The sequence below is a fragment of the Brassica napus genome, chromosome C3 (assembly GCF_020379485.1).
Source record: "Brassica napus cultivar Da-Ae chromosome C3, Da-Ae, whole genome shotgun sequence".
NCBI lineage: Eukaryota > Viridiplantae > Streptophyta > Magnoliopsida > Brassicales > Brassicaceae > Brassica > Brassica napus.
Window position 1 is genome coordinate 3,325,270 of NC_063446.1, and position 25,577 is coordinate 3,350,846.

General features: G+C 37.8%; 5 protein-coding genes, 1 long non-coding RNA gene and 1 pseudogene across 12 annotated transcripts; 4 read left to right on the top strand and 3 right to left on the bottom strand.

Moving 5' to 3' along the window:
• The first annotated feature begins 198 nt into the window (after positions 1-198).
• On the top strand, positions 199-4,237 carry LOC106416539 (ankyrin-3-like). The gene is made up of 4 exons (XM_013857457.3): positions 199-808; positions 1,993-2,268; positions 2,348-2,485; positions 2,562-4,237. Exons 1-4 carry the CDS (start codon positions 512-514, stop codon positions 4,086-4,088), a joined length of 2,238 nt encoding a protein of 745 aa, XP_013712911.1. The 5' UTR covers positions 199-511; the 3' UTR covers positions 4,089-4,237.
• LOC106416540 (phosducin-like protein 3) lies at positions 4,154-5,623 on the bottom strand. Its single transcript, XM_013857458.3, has 4 exons — positions 5,250-5,623; positions 4,890-5,033; positions 4,603-4,808; positions 4,154-4,483 (listed from the first exon to the last, which is right to left on the bottom strand). The coding sequence occupies exons 1-4, from the start codon at positions 5,486-5,488 to the stop codon at positions 4,311-4,313; spliced, it is 762 nt and encodes a 253-aa protein (XP_013712912.1). The 5' UTR covers positions 5,489-5,623; the 3' UTR covers positions 4,154-4,310.
• A 1,552-nt stretch (positions 5,624-7,175) lies between these two features.
• LOC106373154 (translocase of chloroplast 120, chloroplastic-like) lies at positions 7,176-11,701 on the bottom strand. Its single transcript, XM_013813371.3, has one exon. It carries the CDS (start codon positions 10,648-10,650, stop codon positions 8,419-8,421), a length of 2,232 nt encoding a protein of 743 aa, XP_013668825.2. The 5' UTR covers positions 10,651-11,701; the 3' UTR covers positions 7,176-8,418.
• A 297-nt stretch (positions 11,702-11,998) lies between these two features.
• Positions 11,999-14,676, top strand: LOC106416696. Its single transcript, XR_002656426.2, has 7 exons — positions 11,999-12,406; positions 12,502-12,617; positions 12,719-13,076; positions 13,164-13,269; positions 13,431-13,502; positions 13,585-13,974; positions 14,112-14,676. It is a non-coding gene; the product is annotated as an uncharacterized LOC106416696 (long non-coding RNA).
• Positions 14,677-17,890: 3,214 nt separating this feature from the next.
• LOC106416695 (tyrosyl-DNA phosphodiesterase 1-like) lies at positions 17,891-18,988 on the bottom strand. 7 transcript variants are annotated; one of them, XR_007321087.1, is made up of 4 exons: positions 18,899-18,988; positions 18,660-18,811; positions 18,407-18,569; positions 17,891-18,321 (listed from the first exon to the last, which is right to left on the bottom strand). XR_007321087.1 is itself a non-coding variant. In XM_013857614.3 (4 exons), exons 1-4 carry the CDS (start codon positions 18,911-18,913, stop codon positions 18,259-18,261), a joined length of 381 nt encoding a protein of 126 aa, XP_013713068.1. In that variant the 5' UTR covers positions 18,914-18,975; the 3' UTR covers positions 17,891-18,258. The 7 variants fall into 7 exon arrangements, 1 of the variants encoding a protein (XP_013713068.1); XR_007321090.1 differs by having other exon boundaries at positions 18,407-18,565; positions 18,660-18,783; positions 18,899-18,986; XR_001283258.3 differs by having other exon boundaries at positions 18,660-18,783; positions 18,899-18,983.
• A 171-nt stretch (positions 18,989-19,159) lies between these two features.
• Positions 19,160-22,372, top strand: LOC106417092 (annotated as a pseudogene).
• Positions 22,373-23,113: 741 nt separating this feature from the next.
• Positions 23,114-25,560, top strand: LOC106418397 (probable carboxylesterase 16). The gene is made up of 2 exons (XM_013859097.3): positions 23,114-24,199; positions 24,816-25,560. The coding sequence occupies exons 1-2, from the start codon at positions 23,436-23,438 to the stop codon at positions 25,354-25,356; spliced, it is 1,305 nt and encodes a 434-aa protein (XP_013714551.1). The 5' UTR covers positions 23,114-23,435; the 3' UTR covers positions 25,357-25,560.
• The last annotated feature ends 17 nt before the right edge of the window (positions 25,561-25,577 follow it).

Below are 25,577 nucleotides of genomic sequence, written 5' to 3' on the forward strand. Positions count from 1 at the left end.
TATATATCATTATCAGTTAGATGATTTCATACCAACTCCAACCCAAAAGGTTGACACTTATAATTTAAGTTGTTTTTATTCTAAATATCATATATTCGTTAATATTCCTGCTCATATTTATTTTAAAGTGTAAATAATTCGAATTAACCTATTCCAAAGTCTGCAATCAAGTCTTAAACTGTTTAGGTTTTTTTTTAACACTGAAATCAAGTGGGGACAACGCACTATGTACCCACGGTTAAAACTGAGAGACGCACAAGGTTCGGTTCTCTCATTTATCACCTCATTTTTAACCGCGGTTAATGGTGTAAAAAATCTGTTTCAATAAATTCTCCACACTCTTCCTCATCCCTGGCGCTCACTTCTTTTCAAGTCCTCCCCTCTCTTTCTCTCTCGAGCCTCGCGTCTGTATAAAAAAAAAACAAAACAAAAACACGATCTTCTAAAGCCGACGACGTTTTGGTTAGCTTCTAGCATTGGTCAACGACCTGTAACGATCTCAACTCCGACAATGACGGTTTTCTCCGGTAAAGTCGTTCCCATGGATTACGAGGCAGTTACATCGCAGCGTCTCCTCGACGCCATCCTCGTCGGAGACACCAAAACGGCGTCGGATTACATCTCCGATCCGCTCGTCGACGTGAACTTCGTCGGCGCCGTCAGCTTGAAGACGAGGAGGAGCGAGGTCGTGCTCCGCGACGAATCGGCCAGCGATGTCCGAGTGGAGTACGAGGAATTCAAAACCGACGTGACGGCGTTGTTCCTCGCCGTTAATTTCGGAAACGTGACTCTCGTGAAGAGCTTACTGGTAACGTCTCTAAGCTTTAGATTTTGAAACCGATCAAACACATAACTTGCGTTGACCGTTTACACGATTCGCCGTTATTTCTTTCAGTTTCGCATTTACATTTTGATTTGAATCAGAAAAAAAAAAAAAAACATTTTCTTTCGTTGAGTTAAAACTGTTTTTACTCTGTTTTACTTTACTTTTCCTATTTTTCGAAATTTAAATTTTAGACCCTGCTTTTAGTTTTTTATCAATTAGATCCGACGTGTTAAATTATCTCTGCTTTTCATACGAAAGAACTTGTTCTCTGCAAATTTTGATTAATATCTGCGCACATTAAAATTACTTATACTTAGCTTAGCTCTAACCATTTTCTTTTAATTTTTAAAAACGTGGATTGGATTCCGTGCGAGTGTTTTATAATTAATACTATGTTGACTAGCTTCACTCTCACTGGGGAGGGGTGTTACTAGGTAGGAATCTTCCAAGATGCTTAAAAATGTAAATAGAAAATACAGAAAGATTGCATCTTTAAGCGAGTCAGATTTGCATGTTAGACTGGCATCATTATCAAGATTCAAGTCAGACATCTTTATCTTTTGCTCCTTTTTACCAAATTCTGATTATAAATGCTTGATTTGTGATTAGTTGTTTAATCCTCGGAGTTAATTATAGCTTAAATCTGGGGGAAAAGTATAAATCTTGGATCTTCTTTGATGAATATTATGAGACAAAATAGTTCCAAAGCTTTACTGTTTTGTCTGCTGTGATAATTGATTAGTATGATTTGACTCTCTTGTTTCTTGAAAGGAACTGATGATATTTAGTACGACAAGTGTTGTGTCATAATTCATAAACAGAACCTGAGGCCCCTCCCATATGGTCCTGTCACTTGTCATTGGCTGCATCTCAAGTACATGAATACTTTATTCGCATACTCCCTCTCTTTCCATTTATATCATCATCATACGTCTGTGATCAAGCCAAGCCATGTTCCTTTTTGCGTCAGTGTTGTTCCCTCATGTTCTTGTAAATTCATTTCAATTATTCACATGACTTGCTATTATACACTGTATTTTTGTTGTTGTCTTCTTCTGGCTCTTGTTCTCACCCATACGTGGGGTCCTTAGTACTTAGTATGGCTTTTAAAAATTACTGTATAGTATTTACAGTGATTTGACTTTTACTACAATATGATATCACAGAACATTGGAGCTGATGTGAACCAGAAGCTCTTCAGGGGATTTGCAACGACTGTAGCTGTAAGGGAAGGTCATTTCGAGGTACTTGAGATCTTACTCAAAGCTGGCGCTTCTCAGCCGGCTTGTGAGGAAGCTCTAATGGGAGCGAGCTATCACGGACGCCCCAGGCTCACTGAGCTGCTTATGGGAACTGATCTTATCCGGCCTCAGGTCGCTGTGCACGCTCTAGCCACTGCTTGTTGCAGAGGTTTTGTGGACGTTGTAGGGACCTTGCTCAAAGTAAGTTCTTCATACTGGACCAGTTCAGAGTTGTTCAATAGACATCTTACAGATTTTTTTTGTTCTTGATTCATTACAGTGCGGTGTAAATGCTGATTCAACGGATAGGCTTCTGCTTCAATCTTCAAAGCCTTCTCTATACACAAACGTGGACTGCACAGCTCTTGTCGCTGCCATTGTCAACAGGCAGGTCTCTGCCGTCCGCTTGCTACTTCAGGTACTTTTATCTCATTACCTTTTTAACACAATGTCCTTGCAAGGAGAGTAGGTATCTAAGACATGATTTGCAACAGGCTGGCGTGAAGACAGATATCATGGTGAGGCTTGGAGCATGGTCATGGGACACCAACACTGGAGAAGAGTTCCGTGTGGGAGCTGGAGTGGCTGAGCCATACCCTTTAACCTGGTGTGCTGTAGAATTCTTTGAAACCAGCGGTGACATATTGCGTTTGCTTCTCAAAGTCCAATCTCCAAACGCTACTCACAACGGTCGGACTCTGCTTCACCATGCCGTCCTCTGCGGTAGCCAGGCAGCGGTCAGAGTCCTCCTCAACTGTGGCGCAGATCCAGAAACTCCTATTAGAACTTCACGAGGGGTTGAGCTCCGACCGGTTCATATCGCTGCACGTTACGGATCGGTCGAGATCATACAAGAACTGGTTGGCTTTGGCTGCGATATAAACTCAAAGACTGATGATGAGGACACGGCTCTGCTGATCTCAACTAGACGCAAACATTCAGAGTGCGTAAAGGTACTAGCCTTAGCTGGTGCTGACTTCGGCTTAGTGAACAAGTTTGGCCACTCTGTTGTTTCGGTCGCGGAGTCAAGCAAGTGGCGTCTTGGATTAGAACGAGTAGTTCTTGAACTGATCCGGTTTGGTGTGGTTCCATATTCGAGCAACGCTTCGCTCTTCTCTCCGTTGCTGTACGTAGCTAAAGCAGGAGACTCCGAGGCGCTTAAAACGCTTGTAAAAGCTCAAGGAGTCTTTATAGATTATCAAGACGAGGAAGGCTTCTCGGCTGCAATGCTAGCTTCCATGAACGGGCACGTTGAAGCATTCAGAGTCTTGGTCTACGCAGGTGCAGACGTGAAGCTGGTAAACAAATCAGGTGACACGGTGGTTTCTCTGTCCGAGAAGAACGGGTACCTTGACATGGTCGAGAAGGTGATGCTGGAGTTTGCTCTCGAGAAAGACAACAGGAACATGGCGGGTGGGTTCTACGCTCTACACTGTGCTGCAAGGCGCGGAGACGTCAAAGCGGTGGAGCTTTTGAATGGGAAAGGATACGGTCTTGACGTCCCTGATGGAGATGGGTACACTCCTTTGATGTTTGCGGCTATAGAAGGCCATGGAAAGATGTGTGAGTTCTTAATCTCTCACGGCGCAAACTGCAGCGCTAAGAATGGGAAGGGGAAGACGTTGCTGGATCTCGCGGTTGGTGATGCTGAGAAGGTGATTCGTAACGAGTTGTCTCGGAGGTTTGTGGTAAAGGGAAGTACTGTGATGAAACACACCAAGGGAGGGAAAGGTAAGAAGCATGTGAAGGGATTGAAGATGTTGGAGTCAAGTGGAGTTCTAAGTTGGGGGAAGTCTGGAAAGAGAAACGTGGTGTGCAAGGAAGTAGAGATGGGGATGAGCCAGCGGTTCAGGAGGAACCGCAAGGGGAAAGGCGATGCGGTGGTGGAGGAAGAAGGGACTTTCCGGGTGGTGACTACGGCTAACAAAGAAGTACATTTTGTGTGTGAAGGTGGCTTGGTGGGTGCAGAGATGTGGGTGAGGGGAATAAGACTTGTGACAAGAGAGGCTATTTGTGGGTGAACTCAGACTCAGAATTAAAGCGTTGTGTTTGTATATATAAAGAAGTTTTGATAAAGAGAGCTTGGTTTTGAAGGTAGTGTGCTTGTGTCTATAGTTGTTGGTTTGCTTAATAAGAAGATTGGTTCATTTGAAAAAAAAAAAAAACACAAGTGAAGTCATCACTTTTGTTTACCAGTCACAAAAGACAACAAGCATAACCAACAGAGAAAAATAGAGAAGCTTCTAATCGCTATTGTAACCATCATCATCGTTATCCTTATCTTCATGGTCTTTCACCACTCGTTCTATGAACTGTCTTCGTACTCCAGCCATCACAGCCTCCCTTGAGGAGTCATCGTCTCCACTTTTACCATCGTTAAGAACCGGCTCCGACTGACACAAAACTAAGGCTACACCTGCAAAAGCAACAAGCATGTTAAAACATCATTTACATCAGACAAATGTTAGAGAGACATTGACATAGTTATCAAAGACTGAATCAGACATCAAAAAACAAGAAGGGCTACAAACTTACTCTCAGGGGTGCACCTACGGCCAACACTCTTCAACCCTACATGTGTTCCTTTAACAGCACCATGACGGTACACCACCAAGGTAGGAAGATTGCAATCAGGGTAGTTAGGAATACAATCAGTGGATATAATCTTAACAAACTTCGTTGCCGGGTATCTACTAGCCAATTCATCTAGACAGCCCAGTAGCAAGCCACACTCTGCAAAACTATCAGATCAAACAAGTAAATGAACAAAAAGGTTAGTGTCTCAAGCATGTAATAAGATTTGACTATATCAAAATACATACCCATCTTTGTAGAGACAAACAACAACCCAATCTTCATCAGAGGCTTGTGTAACCTCCCGCATGAAATCAGAGCTTGAGATGGGAGTCACTGATCCATACCTTTTAACTTTAGCAGCTTCTCTCAGCTCTGTTAACCTCTTCTTCCTATCAAAGCACCAAAACATTATAGACAGGCATTACGAAACGATGCGTTTCATATCCAAAAAAATAAACAAATCGATAAAAAACAGAGCATGATCCAGAAAAACAGAGGATGCAATAACTAGCGAGCTACGTGACTACAGATCCAAGAAAGGGTTCACTAGCGTTTCAAATAAGATGGTAAATTCAAAATCAGAATGTTGGATTTGATCTGGAAACCTGTATTCTTCGAGGAAGCGATCATCGTCGAGATCTTTGTCGTCCTCGAGATCCTCGAGCTCCTCCTCTGTCATCTTATCGAACCAAGCTTGGTCCTTTGGATCGTCTTGCTCCGGAGTATAAGCCGGAGGTTTGAATGCCGGAGCCTTCGCCGGGAGGTTTCCCAGCTTCCGCTGGATATCGTCCCATTGCGTCGACGTTCCTTCGACGTCCTTGTAGACGAAATGATAATCCGCCATTGATTTCACAACTTACGAAGCTTCAACTAATCTCCGTTTAAAGAGAAGCTTTGGTAAAAAAGCAGATTGCTTTGACACTCTGTTATCGCAATCTCGTCGCCGGTGGTAAAAGTCAGACCCGCTAATGGTTTGGCTAAACCAAACAATACCGATGGTATTATATCTGATTTATAATACAGTTAGCAATCGGTTAATGCATTTGGACCTCATGGCTAATTCTTTTTAACTGATTTACTATCACTTATATACTAAAGCACAAGTCACTTGACAAATGAAATTTTGACAAATGAAAAATATTTTACAAAAATAATTAAAAATAATCAACTAAAGAAAAAACATTTTCGATCCCTAATTTTTAGGTACTCCTTCCTAATTTTTCTCAGAATATTAGGTTCACGTCAAAGTTAACTAACCACCATTTCAAACTGTTTTGTTCTCTTATATAATTTCTTATATTATCTACAAATTTAGTTTATGTATTTTTTTTGCTTTTTCTATTTTCTCCGTTATCAAACAACAGATCATTTCATCATCTTTCCTAAATTTTCAATTTTGATCTCGACCGGCTCTTTCATATCTACTTTCTTTTGTCTAATACCCAATTCAAAGTTTTATTATTCATCACCTGGATAAATACTTAAAAGTTCATGATCGACATTTTTTTTATATATAACAGTGGAATGCAGTCATCTTTGAACTTTTCTCAAAGCCACAGTTGGATTTGCTTTACGTGGAAAAATTCTAGGAATCTTTAGGATTTTGTTGCAGGTATTCATGGTACCTTTTTTTTTTAACTCAATGAGTTCATAACTTTTTCTACAAAAGCCGAGTAACAATATAGCATAAAATCGTGTATTGATCAGTTTAGAAATCATCTTTGTTTACTGCAGACTTATATAAGAAATAAAATAATTATTTTGGACATATCTGCTCTACATTATACTTGGCGAAGGTTGAAGACGATGATGGATGACAAAAGTGATGCAAAACGCGTGATAATTAGAAAGTGAAATAATTATTTACTTTATAGTAGTCCTTAACAATTAGGGACATTTTAACACATTCTTAGCAACAGAGCCACTTAAAATCTACACCAAAAATTAGGACCTTGATCTTTGATACTGAAAATCTACGCCATTTAAGTGGTGAATATGGGTAAGTCACATCATGTGTTAACTCATAAATAATTTTTAGTTTTAAAACAATTTTCTAAAATTAAATTTGCAATTTCTAACATTTTTATTGGATAGTTGTCACAGTTATCTAAAAAATTAAAAGTAATATATTTGCAAACCTTTAAATTGTCTGGAAGAATTAAATAATAAGTCAAGAAAATGTTTTTTTTAATAAAGCAAAGTAAATTTGCAAAACATTAATAAAAAATTCAACAAACTATCAAAAGAAGTAATGTAGGTTTTTTTTTTTTAGTGTGTGCTTTTTTAAAAAAATCTTAGATAATTAACCATGAAATGTCAACAACATTGTTATTTAAAACTATAAATTTAATAACTTAGATTCATTACATCTAAATTTATACTATGTTAAAATTAAATATTTGTTAAATTTAATGGATCAAAATAATAATTTACTTTAATTGAAAATTATGATAAAAATCAAAGCATTTTAGAACAATGAATTAATCGGTGCGTAGCACCGGGTAAATACTAGTTTTATTATAAACTATAAAAAAATATTTATATTATAGACGATTTTATAACTGAAATCACTATACTAAACATCCTATGCAAAAAAACAATAGCTCATGTTTTTATGGTCTTATTTGCACCATTATAAACTTAAGATTTTTTTAAAAAATTATATAAATAATTTTTGTCTAAACTTAAAATTAAGACTTTATGGTATAAAAATATTAGTTGATTTTTTTAATCAAATCACTGAGTTAAAAAGAATTTTCACTATATAAAAGTTACCAGAAGAACCATAGATAATTAAACAAACCGGTTGGATAATTCGATGGTGGTAAAGGCCAAATCCACGAATGGTCTAGTTAAACTGAAACATACCGAGGCGGTTCTTTCTTATCTGATTCAAACCGGTCGATTTGATTCCGGTTAGCAATCGGTTTATGAATTTACGGGAGATAACTTCTCCAAATTTATTTTACTGTTCTTTCTTCTTGGAGATCATGAATCTTTAAAATTTTCCATTTTTTTCAACAAAAATATGATGAATAGATCAGGAAGATTGGTTTGGTTTTCTTTATGTCCTTTCAACTTTGGTTTCCTATGTTTTGTTTGACAGGTGTGCGCGACGAAATGTGCTTCTTCTGTGAATTTGAAACCCACGTCGAGAGAGCGAGCCAAAGCAGATTTCCTTTTTCACCGGTAAATAATGTTTAATTTTTTTTTTAAGAATCCCTAAATAAAAGACTTCCATTCGAGCACAAAAATGTTGATGTCTCTTATCTAGGTCTCTTATATAACATTTAATACTTAAAAATTAATAAGAAATCCAAAATGAGTTTTTGGGTTAATAATGCTCTTAGTAACTGAACTTTTGGTTGTATGTTATTTAGTTATTAAGTTGTAATGTTGTACTAAAAGGTGTGTGTGAGAGTCGTTACTTTAGATTGGATAGTTGTGTCTTAGATTAATAGTCATGTCTCTTCAAAATAATAACGTTTGATCTCAATATAAAGATCAAACAAACATGATCCGTAGAAATTACTGTGTGTGTGAACAACAATAAATTAATAAAATCTTGTGTGTTGTCTTAATAAAGTAAAAGTTTTCAGTAATAATCTTGTTATCAAAAAATTGAGATATTGATAAACAGTAAATTGTGATATCAATATCTTTCCAACAACGGTGATGGGTGTCTTTAACGTCAATAAGTAAACTGCAACATAAATTTTTATCAAGGCTTAATGCAAAATCCAGAGATAAGACATGAACAAAAACAACTAGGTACTAATTAGGGGAATAATAACTAAGTAGCTTCTTAAACAGAGGAACAAGTGCGGCCATAGCATGTTCGAGCTGTTCAAAGATGTTTGCCCGGATGCTTACTTGCACTGCCCCTCTGCTGTTCAGATTAGCACGAGCAGTTAGATCAGATGAACGTCCTATGTGCACTTGGGTCTGTATATTCCCTCCGATAGCAAGACCCCCATGTCCATCCACCACAGAAAGTCCCAGAGTAGATAAAAAAAACCTACCAAGCAACTGAGCTTCTAAACTACCCCCATAAGCAGCATCACCTCGACAAGTCATTGCCCCACCACCACACACATCCATTCCGAACCTTTTATTAGCAATCAATTTACGTTCTGCTTTCATCCCCGCAGACACCGAATCACCCAAGAGCGTTACAGCGAGACCAGCCGCAGCTTTGTGTTTCATAAAATTGGAATCACTTCGAAGAGTGCAAGACAATTCATCCCAAGTTTTTTTTTGCATCTCGAAACCTAGGGAGGTTGATCTATTACCCTCCTCTCCATGTACAACCAAGCTGGCCATTTCCAGCTGCACGTTTGCACCTTTCTTCATGAAGTTCTCTGTCGCTTGGCCCGAGTAAGACATATGTATCTTTTCTTTAACATTAACCAAAGTCCCTTCAGCACTTAGGCCATCATAGCCAATATCATGATCCCACCCCGGAAGTACCAGGACTGGAGTAACAAGTAGCGACGGGTTGGAGAGATCAATAGGTGGATGGGTGCGAACAGGATGATTGTTAGTGTCATACCATATCGGTATAGGTACTGGCATGGTAGGTGGAAGAGTAATATGAGGTCGACGTCTCTCGTTTTCCTCTTCCATCTCTAGTTCCGCCTGGTGCTCAAACTCAACACGATATTGCTCACTAAGCCTAGAAATCTCAGCTTCAGTCAATCGCTTAAAAGGAGGAGGAAGCTGATCTGATTCCAGAAGAGATGAGAGAAAAAGTGACAGTGGAGGTTGAGCCTTGGATCGAGCTTCTACAACTAATGGTGGACTATTATAATTAACATCATATGCATTTTCTTGTGCTAGAATCTTGGATGCAAACGAGAGTAACAGCAAATGAGGCTTCCACGCTTGGCCATTGGGTAACACTCTCTGACCCGCCCGGTTGGTCCTGCAAGCAGGGTGGTTCTCAACTAAAGACACAGGGTTCAGCCGCACATCTCCAGCTGCTTGGCGAATGTCCAGCTGAATGGCATGACAACGTCGTGTTACAAACATGTCGTAGCTAGAGGCAGCGCCATCTGGTGGAGCGGAAGCGGCGTGAGTCAAACCCACGATGGCGTTAGACCATATCGACGGTCCAAGAACATGGGTAATGGTGCGCAAAAGAAGCATGTCGTCATCTATGCTTTGCGTTTGCGTATCCAACCTATCGAGATATAATACAACATCAGGTGGACTTTTTTTGATGAAAGCCCTAATAGACTTGAGGGTTTTCACGTTCTTGTGTTGATCAAACCATGATGGTGAGAGGCCTGGAGTGTCGATCACCCGGACTTTGATTCCCTGAACAAAACCCTCAACAAGCTGAACCCTCTTCGTCCCCATCTGGAACGCATCGGTGGTACACATCTTCTTCACTTGATGATCATCATCGAAAATAGAATTAATCGTAGCACTCTTGCCAACACCGCTTTTACCGAGCAACATAATCGTACAAGAAAAATCAAGCGGATGATCCTGTTTCTGTCCCTCAAGCTGTTCCGCCATGGAAATGGCACGATTAATACTACTAATAAAGGCACCAACACCACGGCTGCTTCCCCTAGACAGCTCAGGCAATCCAAGCCTATACAAAAACTGAGCAACGACAACGTTGTTACGTGGAGTTTGCCCTAACCTGTGTGAAAGCCTCAGAAACTTGACCCTGGTCTCGTCGGTCTCTGCAGTGGTAGTAGTGGTAGGGTGCTGAGACACGTTGCCATTGACACGGCGTCGTGGAGTGGGTTTCAAAGGAGGAGCACCACGCCCAAGGCCTAGTACTGGGGGAGCAGGAGGTAACGAACTTGTAGGTGAAACACAACTTGCTTCCTCGGATTTTCTTACGCTTTCCTGAATCTCTCGACTTATATTCAATCTGCTGCTGCCTTCTTGCTGCTTCTCAAAATCCTCGTCATCAGCATGGACATCAGATATCATCAATATATTGTCGTTGATGATTCTATCGTCGTCTGCATTCTTCTTCTCTTCCATATCTTCTGACCTGCTCGCTCACAAAACCTAACCAAAACGAAATCACCAACCAAACAAAAACATGTACGCTTTATGCTTTGATATAAAGTTCCAACAACCCTAACACTAAAAATAGCTCAGAAACTAAACCCTAGCTAGCTCGGGATTATCGCCAAAAACTTCTGACAGCGGGAAGGTGAAGATTGTTTAGGACTTTGACTGTGAACACTTTTAAACTTATAATGACTTTACAAAAAAATGTTGGCTGTGGCTTTAGAAAAAGAAAAAGTAAAAGTCACAAATTAACGTGAAGGGAATATGGAAGGTGAGGCTTTTAAACTGCATGTCTATATTGCTTAAGAAAGAATGGAAAGAATATAGAAGTTTTGATATTTATATTAATTGCATAATTGAACTCCAAACCTCAACTCAGTGGCTAAGTAGAAAAGCTAAGTCACTGAAAGATTGGTTCTAAGAAAAAAGAAAAGAATTGCTTCATAAAAACACTGTTCTTGCAGGCACATGAAAGATAATGTTTTGCAAGAACAATGCCTTAGAAAATCATCTAACAACAAGGCTCTGGTTGAGTGGGACGCTGCAACTAGGCTTTGGCATGCTTTCTCTCCTAGTTAACTTACATAACTATTTATGCTCCTTCCACTTTTGCTTTAACGGGACGCTGCAAAGTTTCAGCTGATAGAAAAGCTCAACTGATTGTTGGAGAACTCCAAATACTTCCCTCTCTCTCTCCCTGGCACATCTAGAAGTGCTGCAGGTCAAAATAACACACTGACAACAATGTGCTTATATAAACCTTATTGACAGTCTTTATCAGCCCGGTTCTAATCATTTTGAGACGTATAGCTGCCTGAAACCGCAATGCCCCCCGTACGGAAATATAAAATGATTAGTTTTCTTTTATGTTAAAGCAATATGATTTGTAACAAAATTGATTGTCAGGATGTTAATTTTCCATGTATTCTATTGCAATATATGTATACTTGAGTTCTATTACAATTATGAATTAACAGATTTGTTAAATTTGTAAAGAGTATTTAATTGTTTTTATATTAAAAATCAATGAATCTATTTATTATTATGATTTTTAAAATATTTAAGATATATGCAATATTTTAAAATTTTGTTTTATAGTTTAAATTGTTAATAATTCAAATTTCAACAACATTAGATTTTGATAAAATTATAAAATCATTAAAATTGATAAAATAATTATATAATTTCAAAGATAATAAAAGTTAAATAGTTTTAAGATAATCATTCGTATTGGGCCACGTGATAGCATTCAAACCCAAAGCTTAATAGTTTTAAGAATCATTCGTATCTTATACAATAAAGTCAAGTTATCTGTCTGCTTAGGCTATCCACGTCCTTTTTTAGAATGGGGCAAATGATGACACGTGTAGATCCGGTAGTGGATAGGTGTTTGTCATGTGTTCTCTTTCCCATTAATTTTCACTTTTAATCTGACCATTAACATCTTCATCCCACTCGCCGTACCATTAATTCGAGCTCAGCCTCTTCACAGGAACCGTCAACGTACTAGCAATTTTTTTCTTCGTTTCTACTGCTTCAGATTCTCTCAACTCCTAATATCATCAAAAATTTCAATGATTTGATCTCTCTGGCAGAGAAAAAAGGAGTACGGGGATCCAAAGGGAAGGAAATCTAAACCTGACCAGCTCTTATAGAAAGAGGATGTAGCTCGCCTCCAACCTATGAAGATTTGGACAATTCTGAGGCTGAGGACAGTTTCAAGGTTTAGTTTTTGCAATCCTTTTGTTTATTTTTCTTTTGTTATTGTTCCTTGAAGAAGTAATATGTCTTCCAACAAGTCGATTTTGTCTTGTCTAGGCAATTTTTGTTTACCTATCATCTTGGTAAGAGACCGATACCAAGATCTTATAAATGTAAAGTACAGAACTTTCTCAGCTGTTGTGGGACCCTTAGTCATCGTTGAAAAAGTGAAGGTATACACATTGATACGAGAAGATTTGCCATTGATATATTGAATTAAAGCTTTGCTATATAGATTCAATGTCCTCAATAACTTATTTTCTTTTTGTTTCAGGTTTTTGAAAAAATTGGCACCGTTCAATCCACTGGAGAGGTATTTACTATGAAAGTCTCTTCTTTTAAACACTTATAATGTTTTGTTTAACCTTCGATTTTTCTGGTGAGTGTTGATTGTGTTCATTGTCTGATCTCTAAAACAAAACAAAAAAGTTGTTGTTGTTTTGAGTTGTGTCGGTAATACTTATAGGAAGCTGAATCAACCTCAGTGAAAGAACTTACCCTGAAGAAATGATTTTTTACCATTGATGTCATGAACTTATACTGTTCCTTGAAGATATGCATGAGACCATTCATGAAGACATCAATATCTGTATAGTCGGGGATACCAGCTGTGATAAATCCACATTCCTAAGGTAGTGGTTCTCATTGGATATTAAGTGTTACTTTTTATATTTTATAAAACATGTCCGCCCATCAGTGTCGCTTTGTTGACACCGCAGGCATATTGCCAAGGTCAGTGTATACATCTAGGAAGTCTTCTTCTGCAGCTGCGTTGACTGCAACTGTGGCTAAATGTAAAGTACAGAACTATCTCAGCTGAAACTGGTGAGTTTTGCATTGTAATTTCTGAATTGATGAATTGTTCCTCACAATAAAGTTTACAAGTAACCTAGACTTTATAGGTTTCAATAAACAGAGATGGCCTCTGTTGATGATGTTATTTCTATGTTTTGACTATGACTAAATGCCATCTTACTCTTTAACAGGCTGGTGCTTTGATGCTTGATAATAGATTAGGTTGCGTTCACGAGTTTGACAACCTGAATATCAAAAACCAGGTCAGTGATCATCAATTAGTATAGAGAATTAGTTTCCTGGAGTGTTGCTAACTTGAGATTAATGTTACATTTGGGGACTAAGGCTGCTATTCGAGAAGCCATGGAGCAGCCACAATAACCACCTTTCTGTGCGTAGATCCGTCTACTCTCCATGCTCGAGGAATATAACTTATCAGGCAGTCAAGAGAGGAAGAACACCGAGACCTATGGGTGTGTACTTATCTTCATTCCATCAGAAAGTTTTGGCCAATATAATATTTTCAAGCTATAGGTTTCTGCATGTTAAAAGATCTGATGAAGCTCCAGGAAACAGCTCATAGCAGAATGCACCAATCAAAGACTTTCCTGGAATGTCAACTGGTGCAGGTGGTGCTGCAACCAACGAAGACTTTCCTTGAGAGCCAGAATACACCAGATTCTTAAACCTAACAAGAAAGCCAATCAGCGCTAGATAGTGGACCTATACCAACCGGTAATTTAGTCTTATAATAAACATTAACTAATATATCATCATAATGAGTATACATCATCATCTTGGTTTGTTACTTTATTTTGAGTTAATCTCTTGTGGATTTATTCTAATTCCTTTAATCGCAAATAGTCATGTAGCATCTCAATGGATCCTTCAGCAGAGGACTTGAAATTGTTGGCGTACAAGTTTAAGAGCAATCTGTTAATAAACCAGTATAATTTCAGATTGCTTGGCATCCAAGTTAAAAAGTTTTGTACTATATTTAGCGAACTTACCTTACGAAAAAAAAATTCAATCTGCTTCTGGAGATTTCTAACTCCTGCTAAAACAGAGGATCACGATGGACAGTCCAAAATATTAACACCTAAACAAAACTTAGTAAGCCAATGCTGCATACGACGGCCTAGGTGATACAACCAATTAAACATTATGAAAATATAAATATAGTTTATCTATTTAAAATATTAATTATATTTAGTTTTAAAATTATCAAATATTCTAAAAATATTACATATAAATTAAACTCAAAAGAATCAAACTACCGAATACTTTTTTATCCGAAGTAATTAAAAATATAACCAAGAACATTTTAATCTAAAATATCTAAAATTTATCCAAATTATCTGATATTTTAATTGAAAAATACAAAAAAACTTTGATTTACCGAATTATCCAAAATTGCACCAAAAAAACAAACCAAAACAGAACTGAAGTAGACCCAAAATTTATTGGATATTAGTCGGTTTCTCCCATTTTTAAATAAATAGGAACAGAACCAAAATAGTAAAACTAAAATTTATAAATAACCAAACAGTTCCTCTTTAGAACCAAAAAAATCATAAATCAAAATACCAAAAACCGAAAAAATAAATCGAAATCGAGCTAAAACCTGAATACCATAGAGGCAACCAAAATGTTTCAGGTGGCATTTAGACAAACTGAAATACTTGAAAATATAGTTGGCCGAACCATACATGAACCAATCAGGTTGTAGTTTTAGTGTAAACTCACCCGCCCGTAGGGCGGGCCAACCACTAGTACTACAAATAAAACTAAATTTTAGTTATATATATACACAACTAAAATTACAAGTATATAAAATTTAGCTAAAGAAAATAAAAATAAACATAAAAATATTTACACATTTATCACTGATCAACAAAAACCTATAAAAACTAAGTTATATTTGTTTCAATTTTTATACTGTTATAAATTAGTTATCTGCATGCAAATATTAGTTTGAAATTTTCTTGATTTACTTATGTCTTGTTCTTCCTTCCAGTACCTTTTTCTAATAATTAACATGCTTCGTGAGCGATCTATGTATGGCTTTTTACATCCATTTATTCATTCAATATCTGCAAATAAGCTTACAAATTCAGTCTAAACAATTAAAGCAGTACAAACATATAACATTTAACACATAAACATCATTCTACGAAAACATATCAGTACATAAATTTAAATAATCAAATTTACTTACTTTAATTTGAGAATATGTGATCTTTACTATATATTTACTTTGTACTGCTATAGTTTTTAAATCTAAGTGACATGAATCACTAAAACATTGATTAGAACTCTAAACGAAAATGATGTTCTGAACAAAAAATATGTTCCTAATGGACAATTGAATCAAGTAAAGCTTGCCAAAATTATCCACATTTACGTAATCAGAAGATCATATATTAATTGACACTTACATAAACTCGGAAGAATTATATTCATATGAGTTAGCGATAGATGCCAATTCACATATGGGTTTGCAGCGCTCTGATTAGCAGAAAGCCATGAATTTTCAAGAGCTTTTGGCTGTCATTTGTCTATTGAAGGGTACGTATTGTTCAAGAAGAAGAAGAAGAAGAAGAAGAAGGGTCGTGGGTAATGGGATGCAGTTTTTTGTCATTATCTTTTTTCTTCTTCTTAATTTCTTCTTTTTCAATTGTTTTTATTTATTTATTGTTTTCTATATAAATTCCATGTCATTTTTTGATTCGCCAAGCGATCTGCGCTTTAGTATACAAGTAACAGAACGCTGCACGTTTGTGGTCGTGACATTATCTTATAAACTATTAATTAACGTAAACTACCAATTATTGTCTAGTATGTGCAACAAATACAATCATGTTTTGCCCGCACATGCGAACATAACCATATTACGAATATTTATTATTTTATGTCTTATTAATCCAAAAATCGGTATTATAAAACTCTAATTGGTGAACATGTTGAAGGAAAAAAATTATGGTGAATTTTTTGTTCTTCAAAATTTATACCAGTTATGTTAGAATTTTAGTCAAATTATTGAACGGTATATCCCACTTTTTTCTTCTAAATTCCCCATGGAGGAATGAATTTATAAGAAAAAGTTTCCCTATGCAATTTTGATAAGGAACAAATTGAACAAAAAATCATATTTTTTTTATTTTTTCAATTCCTCAAATGAAATTTTATTTTTATTTTGTTTATTTTTTTCATTCTTCTAGTGGTCACCAACTGAACCTATAGTGTTTTACGGAATAAACTTAAACTGATTTAAAGTAAAAGCAAGAAAACTTGTTTTGAACTCAGTCACAAGTTAACTTATTATTTATGATTTTAAATAGTTAAATAAAACATCAAATTATTTATATATGTCAAAAAAACGTTCGTCAAACTATGTACTTATTATTGTGTTAAAAGTTTTAAAACACTCATATATCAGAAATAGTTTAGAAAATATCTTTATATCAATATTTTTGTTTGACTAATATTTAATATAAATTGTTTTATATCTTAGTTTTTTAACTTTATAATAAAAAATATTGTTTTCAGATGGCAACACAATATATATAAGAATTCTCTTAATTTTTAAATATATTTTCACAATTTTATTATATTAGTTTATGATTAATTATTTAATATAACATATAAATTTAATATTATTAAAATAAAATGCGTTTTTATTATATATAAAATTTATTACGGGTTTTGTGAAAATTAATAAATACTTAGTTAAAAACTAATAATAAATCTGAGCCGTCCTATGAAGATTCGCTCTTGACCAGATTTATTTGCACCATGTTGAAGATCTCTTTGTAAACCTTTCGTCTGTAGTTTTCATTAATAAATCGCTTTTTCCGAGACTTGAAACCTGGATTTCCTATAATCTGCAAGAAATTGCATAGTCTGGGATTCGAACCCAGACCTGGGTGTAGAAGTTTTTAGACTTTAGCCAGTAGGCTACGGTGCTTCCACAAACTCTTTATTTTGAATGACAATTAGTGCGAGTTTAATATTCCCTCGTTCTATAAAGATATTTTTTTTTGTATTTTCACACATATTAAGAAAAAACACATTAAACTGCCGTATTAAATGTATTTTTTTCTGTAATTTTCAGTTTTTCAAAAGTTTTTAACCGATAGTAATTCAATAAAATCAATTAATTTTCTTGAAATTTATATTTTTTTCATACAAAACACAAAAAATACATCTTTTTGAAACAATTTTTTTCTAAAAAATCTATCGGAAAGGAGACAGGAGGGAGTATTGAGTATGTCTTACTCATTTGTCTCTAGAGTCTTTGATTTTTAACGCAGGGTCAAGTTCGCCAGGAGCGACCAAAGTTCTTGGAATTTTTCAAGGTTTTCTTTCTTTTCTTTTCTTTTCTCGTAATTTTTTTTGGCAAGAGTTTCATTTGAATATTGAATAAAATTATCAACCATTTAACTCCTTGAGCAAGATGGTCAGACAATTATTCAAAAACTAATTCAGGGTAGTATCCTTTGTTACATTCCCAAATTTACGTTAACTTTTGATTAACAAAAACAAAAGATTTCAGCTTCAAAAATGAATATAACCAAGATGGGCTAGTAATGGATTTTATAATAAGATAAATTAATTTCTAGAGCTGTCTTTATGCCAAATAAGTCCATGATTGAAACATAATGAAATGGTGCGAGTCTCTATGATTAATAGTGTGGAATCTCATTCCATAATTTTACATAATCAGTGAACAAACATATAAACGCTAAGAAAAATACTTTTAGCAAATGTACGTATCTAGAACGTACAGAACTCAAAAAGCGAGACAGAACTTTCTAACTTACGGTAAACGCGTTGCAGGTGATAACTTTCTCCTCTCCTACCAATAGGCAACGACACTTCCTCCACAATCATCTCTCTCTCTCTCTCTTCTTCTTCCTCTGAACAAAACAATCAAACTACTGTAAGACTAACCTCAATGACATCATTAATGGAAACACAAGAGGTGCTAGCCCAATCAGGCAATAAATCCGTTAACACTCAAAAGCCGAAACGTTGAAGGTAACTTGGAATTGCCTCCACATCATCACTGTCATCTCCTTCCTAGAACCAATTTCATCACATCAAACAAAGCCTACAATTAAAAAATAAAGATCCATTCTTTAGTGAGGCCAAGTAAGTAAGTAACCTTCCGAGCTTTCTTAGCAGATCTTTCATGGCTTCCTGGCAACACTAGCTGATGACCAGGGATCAATTCAATAAGATCATCATTAGCTAATGAGACCTCTCCACGAGGGTTAACTTTCTTCCTCTCTCCGGAAGACCTAACAACCCACAGGGTTCGTTCCTTCCTACCCAATAGAGAAAGATACAAACTTTGATTTACGAAGAAGCTAATTGGCTATTAAAAAAAGTTTAGGGTTTGTGGTTTTATTATATACCACGGATAAGGAGGCTGAGCCGGAGGTGGAAGTTGTGATGGTGATGTGTTTGCGGCTGAGACGCTTATCGGTGATTGAAACGTTGCCGCGTCCGATGGTGTTTGGACCTTCGGATAAGGTTATCCTGGGGGATGAATTGTCTTCCTTTAGGTCTCGTTTCAATGGAATCAGAGAAATAGAAGTTCAATTTTCGGCAATTGGAAGAGAGAGAGCGGGGATTAGGGTTTCGTTTCGAGTACCTGAGAGAGCGCCATTAAGGAAAGCTTCGACGAGTTTCTGAGGTCGGTTTTTGCAGTGAAGCGTAGAGGAAGAAGAAGAAAAGCAAAAAGCAGCTTTTTGCAGGAGTAAACCTTTTTGATTCAGCGACATCCTCCAAACAAGAGCACGTGAGGTGTCGGTGACGTGGAAGAGGGCAAATAAGTAAAATACCATGACTTGGAGAGTAGGAAAACAAAACTCATGCATGTATGTCACTCCTTCTTCTTCAGACGAACAAAGACATGGCGATTTGCCCTCTCCCTCTCCCTCTCCGCCTCGCCCTCCCCCAGACCCCTCCGGTGCCGCCACGCTGGCCTCCCGCCCCGCCGTGCTCTCCTCCCTCCCTCCGGCGACGTACCCATGCTTTTTCCAAGAAAGAAAAACCCATTCAATCTTACAAAACCACCACCGTTCATCTCCTTCGCACGAATCTACAAGTTTCCCTGTCTCTCCTACAACGTCAAGGATCCGATGATGAAGATCACGTACTCGCCGAAACCGTGACTAAAAGTGAATAACAAACAACCAAATCAGAGTGTGGTTCGAGTCGGTTCTGCTTCTTAGTTTTGCTCTCTGTTTCTTAGTTTTGTTCTCTGTTTCTTAGTTTCCAGTTTGTAAGAAAATCAAAAAAACTGTAATAACAAACAACTTTTCTTCAGACTGTGGTTTCAAAAAAGCTGTTTTATAAAAACAAAATCAGAGTGTACGATTCGATCTGCAAACCTGTATTCTTCGAGATCCTCCTCACCAAGCTTTGTCCTTCCGGAGTATATGCCGGAGGTTTGACCGCCGGGAGATTCCCCAGCTTCCGCTTAAACTTAAAATTAAGACTTTATATGATATAAAAATATTAATTATTTTTTTAATCAAATCATTCAGTTAAAAAGATTTTTCATACCGGTCGATTAGATTACGGTTAAAGGAGAAAGCTTGTGATGTAGTTCTGTTAATCGCTCGGTTCATCAACGCTTGCGATGCTGTGCAGATTCGTTTAGCGAGCGAGAAATGTAATCTCGAGTCTCTCCCACAAAGCCGCCGCCAAGCTCCTTCTAGCGGTGGCCGCTGGAGTCTCGTCTCCGTTTTAAGCGCGCCGCCTCCTCCTCCTTGTTCGTATGTCTGGGTTCGATGGGTCTCTCCGTCGAAACAAACTGAAACCAAAAGGCGTCTTTGGTCTCTCTGGAGCATGAACGATGTCTGATTAGTCGAGGTAAGCTTCGGGAGGCCTGAATCTACCTTTAGTCACCGATTGCGCTTGGATCTGGGTCAGACATTTACAATTTAGCAACCAAAAAAAAAAAAAGAAATGTAATCTCGTCCTCTCTCTCTCTGTGTTGTTATCTTTAGTGTTATGATGATGATGGTAAGATGTTCTTATTTTGATTCTTCTTGCACTTGTTTCTCTTTGTAAGAGATTCAAAGACAAAGCTTTGGAGCTCAGAGAATCCGTTACGAGGAGTGGCGCCACTGTTGGCAGCTGTTCATAAGGTTCAGGTCTCCACCAAACGTTTGACTGCGTTGCATCCGGATTGTCTTCAGCTGTGTTTGCTGGCGAAGTGCTCTAAAGCTGGTTTCTCCGTTCTTAGTGATGATGATATCTTGGAGGTTGACCAGCCTAGAGATTTTTATCTCCATTGCTATTATGGGTAAGCCTAGAGATTCTCGTTCTTGACCCCTATGTTAGTATACCAGAAGTAACTTATAGTCTACTATGCACTTTTGTCAGGGGAATGATATGCATTGGGTTGAAGAGATTCCAGAAAGCATTGGAGCTTCTTTACAATGTAAGCCATTCTGTTTACTTTTTCACATGTTTTAAGCCATCATGGACTTTTGCTTTTGTTTTAAACTTGATCCAAGTGCTTTTTCTCAGGTTGTCACTGCTCCAATGCATGTTGTCAACGCCATAGCTCTCGAGGCGTACAAAAAGTATATACTGGTGACTCTCATTCACTCTGGACAGGTAAGGCTGCGTTCATGTTTCGGTTTTTTGTTTATCTAGTTTTCTGTCGTGATAGCTAGCATATTACATGAGCCTGATCCATGTGATGTTTTGGCTAATGTTGGTTTCACTAGTTATAACCTGTTTCTGATTTTCTCTTCAAGAATTGGTTTATCTTATGATGTTTTTAATTATATTGTGTTATTTTGACTTGTGCAGTTTACAATCAGTCTCCCCAAGTGCGCTTCTACAACAGCTAAGAGTAGCTTCAAAACCTGGTGTACAGTAAGTTTGAACCGTATCAGTTGTACATTTATCATTTGTATACGTTGTGATGTCTTCATTTTTCCCATATGCTGAGTTCTTTTCAGTTCAGACCAGTTTATTCAGCTGCTTTGTACCCATATACTAGCTAGATCTATATATAAGCTTATAATTTTATCATTCACTCTTTTCTCAGCCTTACATTGATGTGGGTATGCGTTACAACGACGGGAAGATCAGTGAACTAGAGGCAGTTGTTGTGGCCAACAGCTCAGATTTTGAAAAGGTAAAATCTCCCCTAAAGTCTCACTGTAGTTTTGATATTAACTCAGAAGTACTGGACCTTGTCGCTTCAAGATATAGCCAACATGGTCCAACTTGCTAATGCTAAGGAGGCGGAAATGGTACTGTATCTTTTGTGTCCCACACTTGATTTTTTGAAGCTAGCTTTGTTACTGTATCTGTTATGTGACAATGTGATGTTTTCTTTCCAAACTTGCAGATCCAGGATGGTCAGATACATGCCCTTATCAACCAGAAAGATGGAATGGTCAGATTCTTAGAGGACCCTGAGCAGTACAAAACCAGTGAGATGATAGAGATCATGGATTCTGTCATTCAAAGGTCTGTCTACAAACCTAGTAGTTTACTGTCACATGGAATCAAATTGATAGAGAAATCAATTGTTTGGCCTGAATAGAGTAATAGCATTAAATGAGCTTTATGTTATATGATTTTCAGAACTATTGGGGTGTCGAAGAACCTCATAGCCATGGATGAGAGCTTGTCATGTGATCCTTTATACTTGGGAAAGGTAACTTAATGCCATGTTTTATAGACTGTTCGGTCCTGGAACCCAAGTTTCTCAGACTAAACCGTTGACTTACTTTATCTCAGGTTGGAAGGGAAAGGCAGAGGTATGACTTTGGAGACGATTTTGATACTGTCCCTCAGAAGTTCTCCATGTAAACCTGAAGAAACAAAACTTGGCTCAAAGACAACTGTAGTTGTGAATGGGGACCACGTTTCTTTGTTCTTTTGTGTTGGTTATGAAGTTTAATATTATTTTTTTCTCACAATGGCCAACAAGTAGAGAACATTTTGGACCGCCGCTAATCTTTATCATTACGTAAAATTGCCATTAGTTGTCTCTCTTGCTGAACTGCATTATTGATTGTCCACTGTCCAGAGAGGACAGTAAACTATCCTTTCTACCTTATAAAGATTTGAACTGCGTGTCGTTTTCTGGTAAGTCTGATACGTAGTCGTCCCATTGTGTTTTGGGTTTGGGCTAGTTTCGGCCCATTACCCAGAAATTAAAAGGCTCTCCCGTCGCGCCATTTTCTTAATCATTTTTGTATGTCGGGTCGCTATGGTACACTAGCCCTTCCCGACCGAGTTTTTTTTTTTTTTTGGTAACACTTTCCCGACCGAGTCTATAGTATTGGAAATTAGTGTCAAAACTCTTTATTTTGAATGACAATTAGTGGGAGTTTAATATTCATTCAGTATGTCTTGCTCATTTCTCTCTAGAGTCTTTGATTTTTAACGCAGGGTCAAGTTCGCCAGGAGCGACCAAAGTTCTTGGAATTTTTCAAGGTTTTCTTTCTTTTCTTTTCTCGTAATTTTTTTTGGCAAGAGTTTCATTTGAATATTGAATAAAATTATCAACCATTTTAACTCCTTAAGCAAGATGGTCAGACAATTATTCAAAGACTAATTCAAGGTAACATCCTTTGTTACATTCCCAATTTCACGTTAACTTTTGATTAACAAAAACAAAAGATTTCAGCTTCAAAAATGAATATAACCAAGATGGGCTAGTAATGGATTTTATAATAAGATAAATTAATTTCTAGAGCTGTCTTTATGCCAAATAAATCCATGATTGAAACATAATGAAATGGCGCCAGTCTCTATGATTAATAGTGTGGAATCTCATTCCATAATTTTACATAATCAGTGAACAAACATATAAACGCTAAGAAAAATACTTTTAGCAAATGTACGTATCTAGAACGTACAGAACTCAAAAAGCGAGACAGAACTTTCTAACTTACGGTAAACGCGTTGCAGGTGATAACTTTCTCCTCTCCTACCAATAGGCAACGACACTTCCTCCACAATCATCTCTCTCTCTCTATCTTCTTCCTCGTCGTCATCATCATTTCATATTCTCTGTAAACTAATCACAGAACCCAGAAACCGGGTTCATCAATTTTGAATCTTTCCAACAAATTCGATCTCAGTCTCCGTTCAATTTCAACTTGGAGGAGCCCTAAGCGAGACCTCCATAAATTTCAATTTCAATTTCAATGCCAAGCGTAGCTGTGAAACTCTACAGCGTCTTCTTCAAGCTCCTCCTCAAACACCGTCTCCAGAGCCTGATCTCGATCTCACCCGACCATGCCCCACCCGACTCCTTCGGCGTCTCGACCCGATCCGACGAATCCGTCGCCGCCGCGAACCCTTCCTTCGCCGACGGGGTCGCGACCAAAGACATCCACATCGATCCGATGACGTCGCTCACGGTCCGCATCTTCCTCCCCGAATCGGCCCTCTCCCCGACCGAGCCCAGATCCGATCGGAGACACAGCCTCACCCCTCCTCTCAACCACTCCTCCTCTCCGGCGGCGCCGGAGTCTCGGAGGAACAGCTACGGAAACGAGAACCTGGAGCCTTACGGAGGGTACGCGCCGTCTCCGAAGAGGAGCTCGCGGAAACTGCCGGTGATGCTGCAGTTTCACGGCGGAGGGTGGGTGAGCGGGGGTTCGGACTCGGCGGCGAACGACTTCTTTTGCCGGAGGATCGCGAAAGTGTGCGATGTGATTGTGTTGGCCGTTGGGTATAGGCTTGCTCCCGAGAATAGGTATCCTGCTGCGTTTGAGGATGGTGTTAAGGTGCTGCATTGGCTTGGGAAGCAGGCTAACTTGGCTGATTGTTGTAAGTCCTTGGGGAATAATAATAGACGTTTGAATGGCGTTGAGTTGAAGAAAGTGAATGTTCAGGGGCATATTGTTGATGCTTTTGGTGCTTCTATGGTTGAGCCTTGGCTCGCTGCTCACGCCGATCCTTCCAGGTTTGTGATCGTTACAGCAATATTGATTTCTGGAATTTAGACACATTTAGCAAAATTAGATCTTTAGAATAGTTTTTGAGATTATCTGTGGAGAAGTAGGAACAAATTCACGGTTCTGCGTAGAGCTGGTTAGATGGACTTAGATAAGCCGATCTTCCGTTGGTTGCAATCTCACATCAAGAGCTGTTTCTCTCCTTATGGTTTTGAAACAGATGTGTTGCTGTGTATCTTTCGTTTTCACAAGTTTGTGTTTGCTTAAGACAAACAAAGTATAAAAATTTAAGCTCGAGACAGCTAAAGTAAAGCTGTAATGGACTATAGAGTGAGTTGCTCTCAAGGTTTTAGATAACGTCCACTTTAAATATTTGGGCTTTGATGTGTTACTGAACTTAGAACACGCTTTGGTTTAGATTGTTTCGGCAATATTGATATTTGTTTGCAGAAATTGATTATTGGAATTTAGACCAGTTACGGCAGATGAGATGTTTAGAATAGTTCCAAGTTGATGTAAGATTAACTATGAACAAAAGTTCTAAGGAGAACTAGTTAGATACCCTTATCTAGCTTTGCAATTTGTGTTTCTCAACATGTTGCATTTTTTTTACTCTTAACACAGATGTGTTCTTCTGGGGGTGAGCTGTGGTGGGAACATAGCAGACTACGTAGCACGGAAAGCAGTGGAAGCTGGGAAACTTCTAGATCCCGTTAAAGTCGTTGCACAGGTTCTAATGTACCCATTTTTCATCGGAAACAACCCAACGCAATCCGAGATAAAGCTGGCAAACTCCTACTTCTACGATAAACCAGTCTCCGTCCTCGCCTGGAAACTCTTCTTACCAGAGAAAGAGTTCGACTTTGACCACCCGGCAGCAAACCCACTTGCCCATAACCGCAGCGGACCGCCTCTGAAACTAATGCCTCCAACTCTCACGGTAGTGGCTGAACACGACTGGATGAGAGATCGAGCCATTGCTTACGCAGAGGAGCTTAGGAAGGTAAACGTAGATTCACCAGTTTTAGAATACAAAGACGCGGTCCATGAGTTTGCAACGCTTGATATGCTTCTCAAGACTCCTCAGGCGCAGGCTTGCGCCGAAGATATTGCTATATGGGTCAAGAAATATATTTCTCTCCGAGGACATGAGTTCTCTTACTGAGGATTTTTACCATGTTATTATTATCATTCATTCTCTTCCTTTTTTTGTATGTAGAAAGATTTTGTGAATAGGATTACGGACGACTTAAGATTTTGCAAAATGTCATCAATTTTTTTATTTCTTGGGGGTGTTCTATGATGTAGTCATATGTACGTATTCTGAATAAACCATTTTTGGTACAATCAGACATTCAGGTTTGTTCTTGATTTGATATCAATATC

Bases quoted from the DNA above. Each gene is read 5' to 3' on its own strand.
- LOC106418397 (XM_013859097.3), top strand. From the start codon at position 23,436: ATGCCAAGCGTAGCTGTGAAACTCTACAGCGTCTTCTTCAAGCTCCTC. The intron at 24,200-24,815 runs GTTTGTGATCGT...CTCTTAACACAG, and splicing joins GCTCACGCCGATCCTTCCAG to ATGTGTTCTTCTGGGGGTGA.
- LOC106416695 (XM_013857614.3), bottom strand. The intron at 18,566-18,659 runs GTATATAATAAA...TTGGGTAGGAAG, and splicing joins GCTCAGCCTCCTTATCCGTG to GAACGAACCCTGTGGGTTGT. The intron at 18,322-18,406 runs GTTACTTACTTA...AATTGGTTCTAG, and splicing joins CTGCTAAGAAAGCTCGGAAG to GAAGGAGATGACAGTGATGA.
- LOC106416539 (XM_013857457.3), top strand. From the start codon at position 512: ATGACGGTTTTCTCCGGTAAAGTCGTTCCCATGGATTACGAGGCAGTT. The intron at 809-1,992 runs GTAACGTCTCTA...ATGATATCACAG, and splicing joins CTCTCGTGAAGAGCTTACTG to AACATTGGAGCTGATGTGAA. The intron at 2,486-2,561 runs GTACTTTTATCT...GATTTGCAACAG, and splicing joins CCGTCCGCTTGCTACTTCAG to GCTGGCGTGAAGACAGATAT.
- LOC106416540 (XM_013857458.3), bottom strand. From the start codon at position 5,488: ATGGCGGATTATCATTTCGTCTACAAGGACGTCGAAGGAACGTCGACG. The intron at 4,809-4,889 runs GTATGTATTTTG...TTGATCTGATAG, and splicing joins GTTTGTCTCTACAAAGATGG to TTTTGCAGAGTGTGGCTTGC. The intron at 4,484-4,602 runs GTAAGTTTGTAG...TTGCTTTTGCAG, and splicing joins CCGTAGGTGCACCCCTGAGA to GTGTAGCCTTAGTTTTGTGT.
- LOC106373154 (XM_013813371.3), bottom strand. From the start codon at position 10,650: ATGGAAGAGAAGAAGAATGCAGACGACGATAGAATCATCAACGACAAT.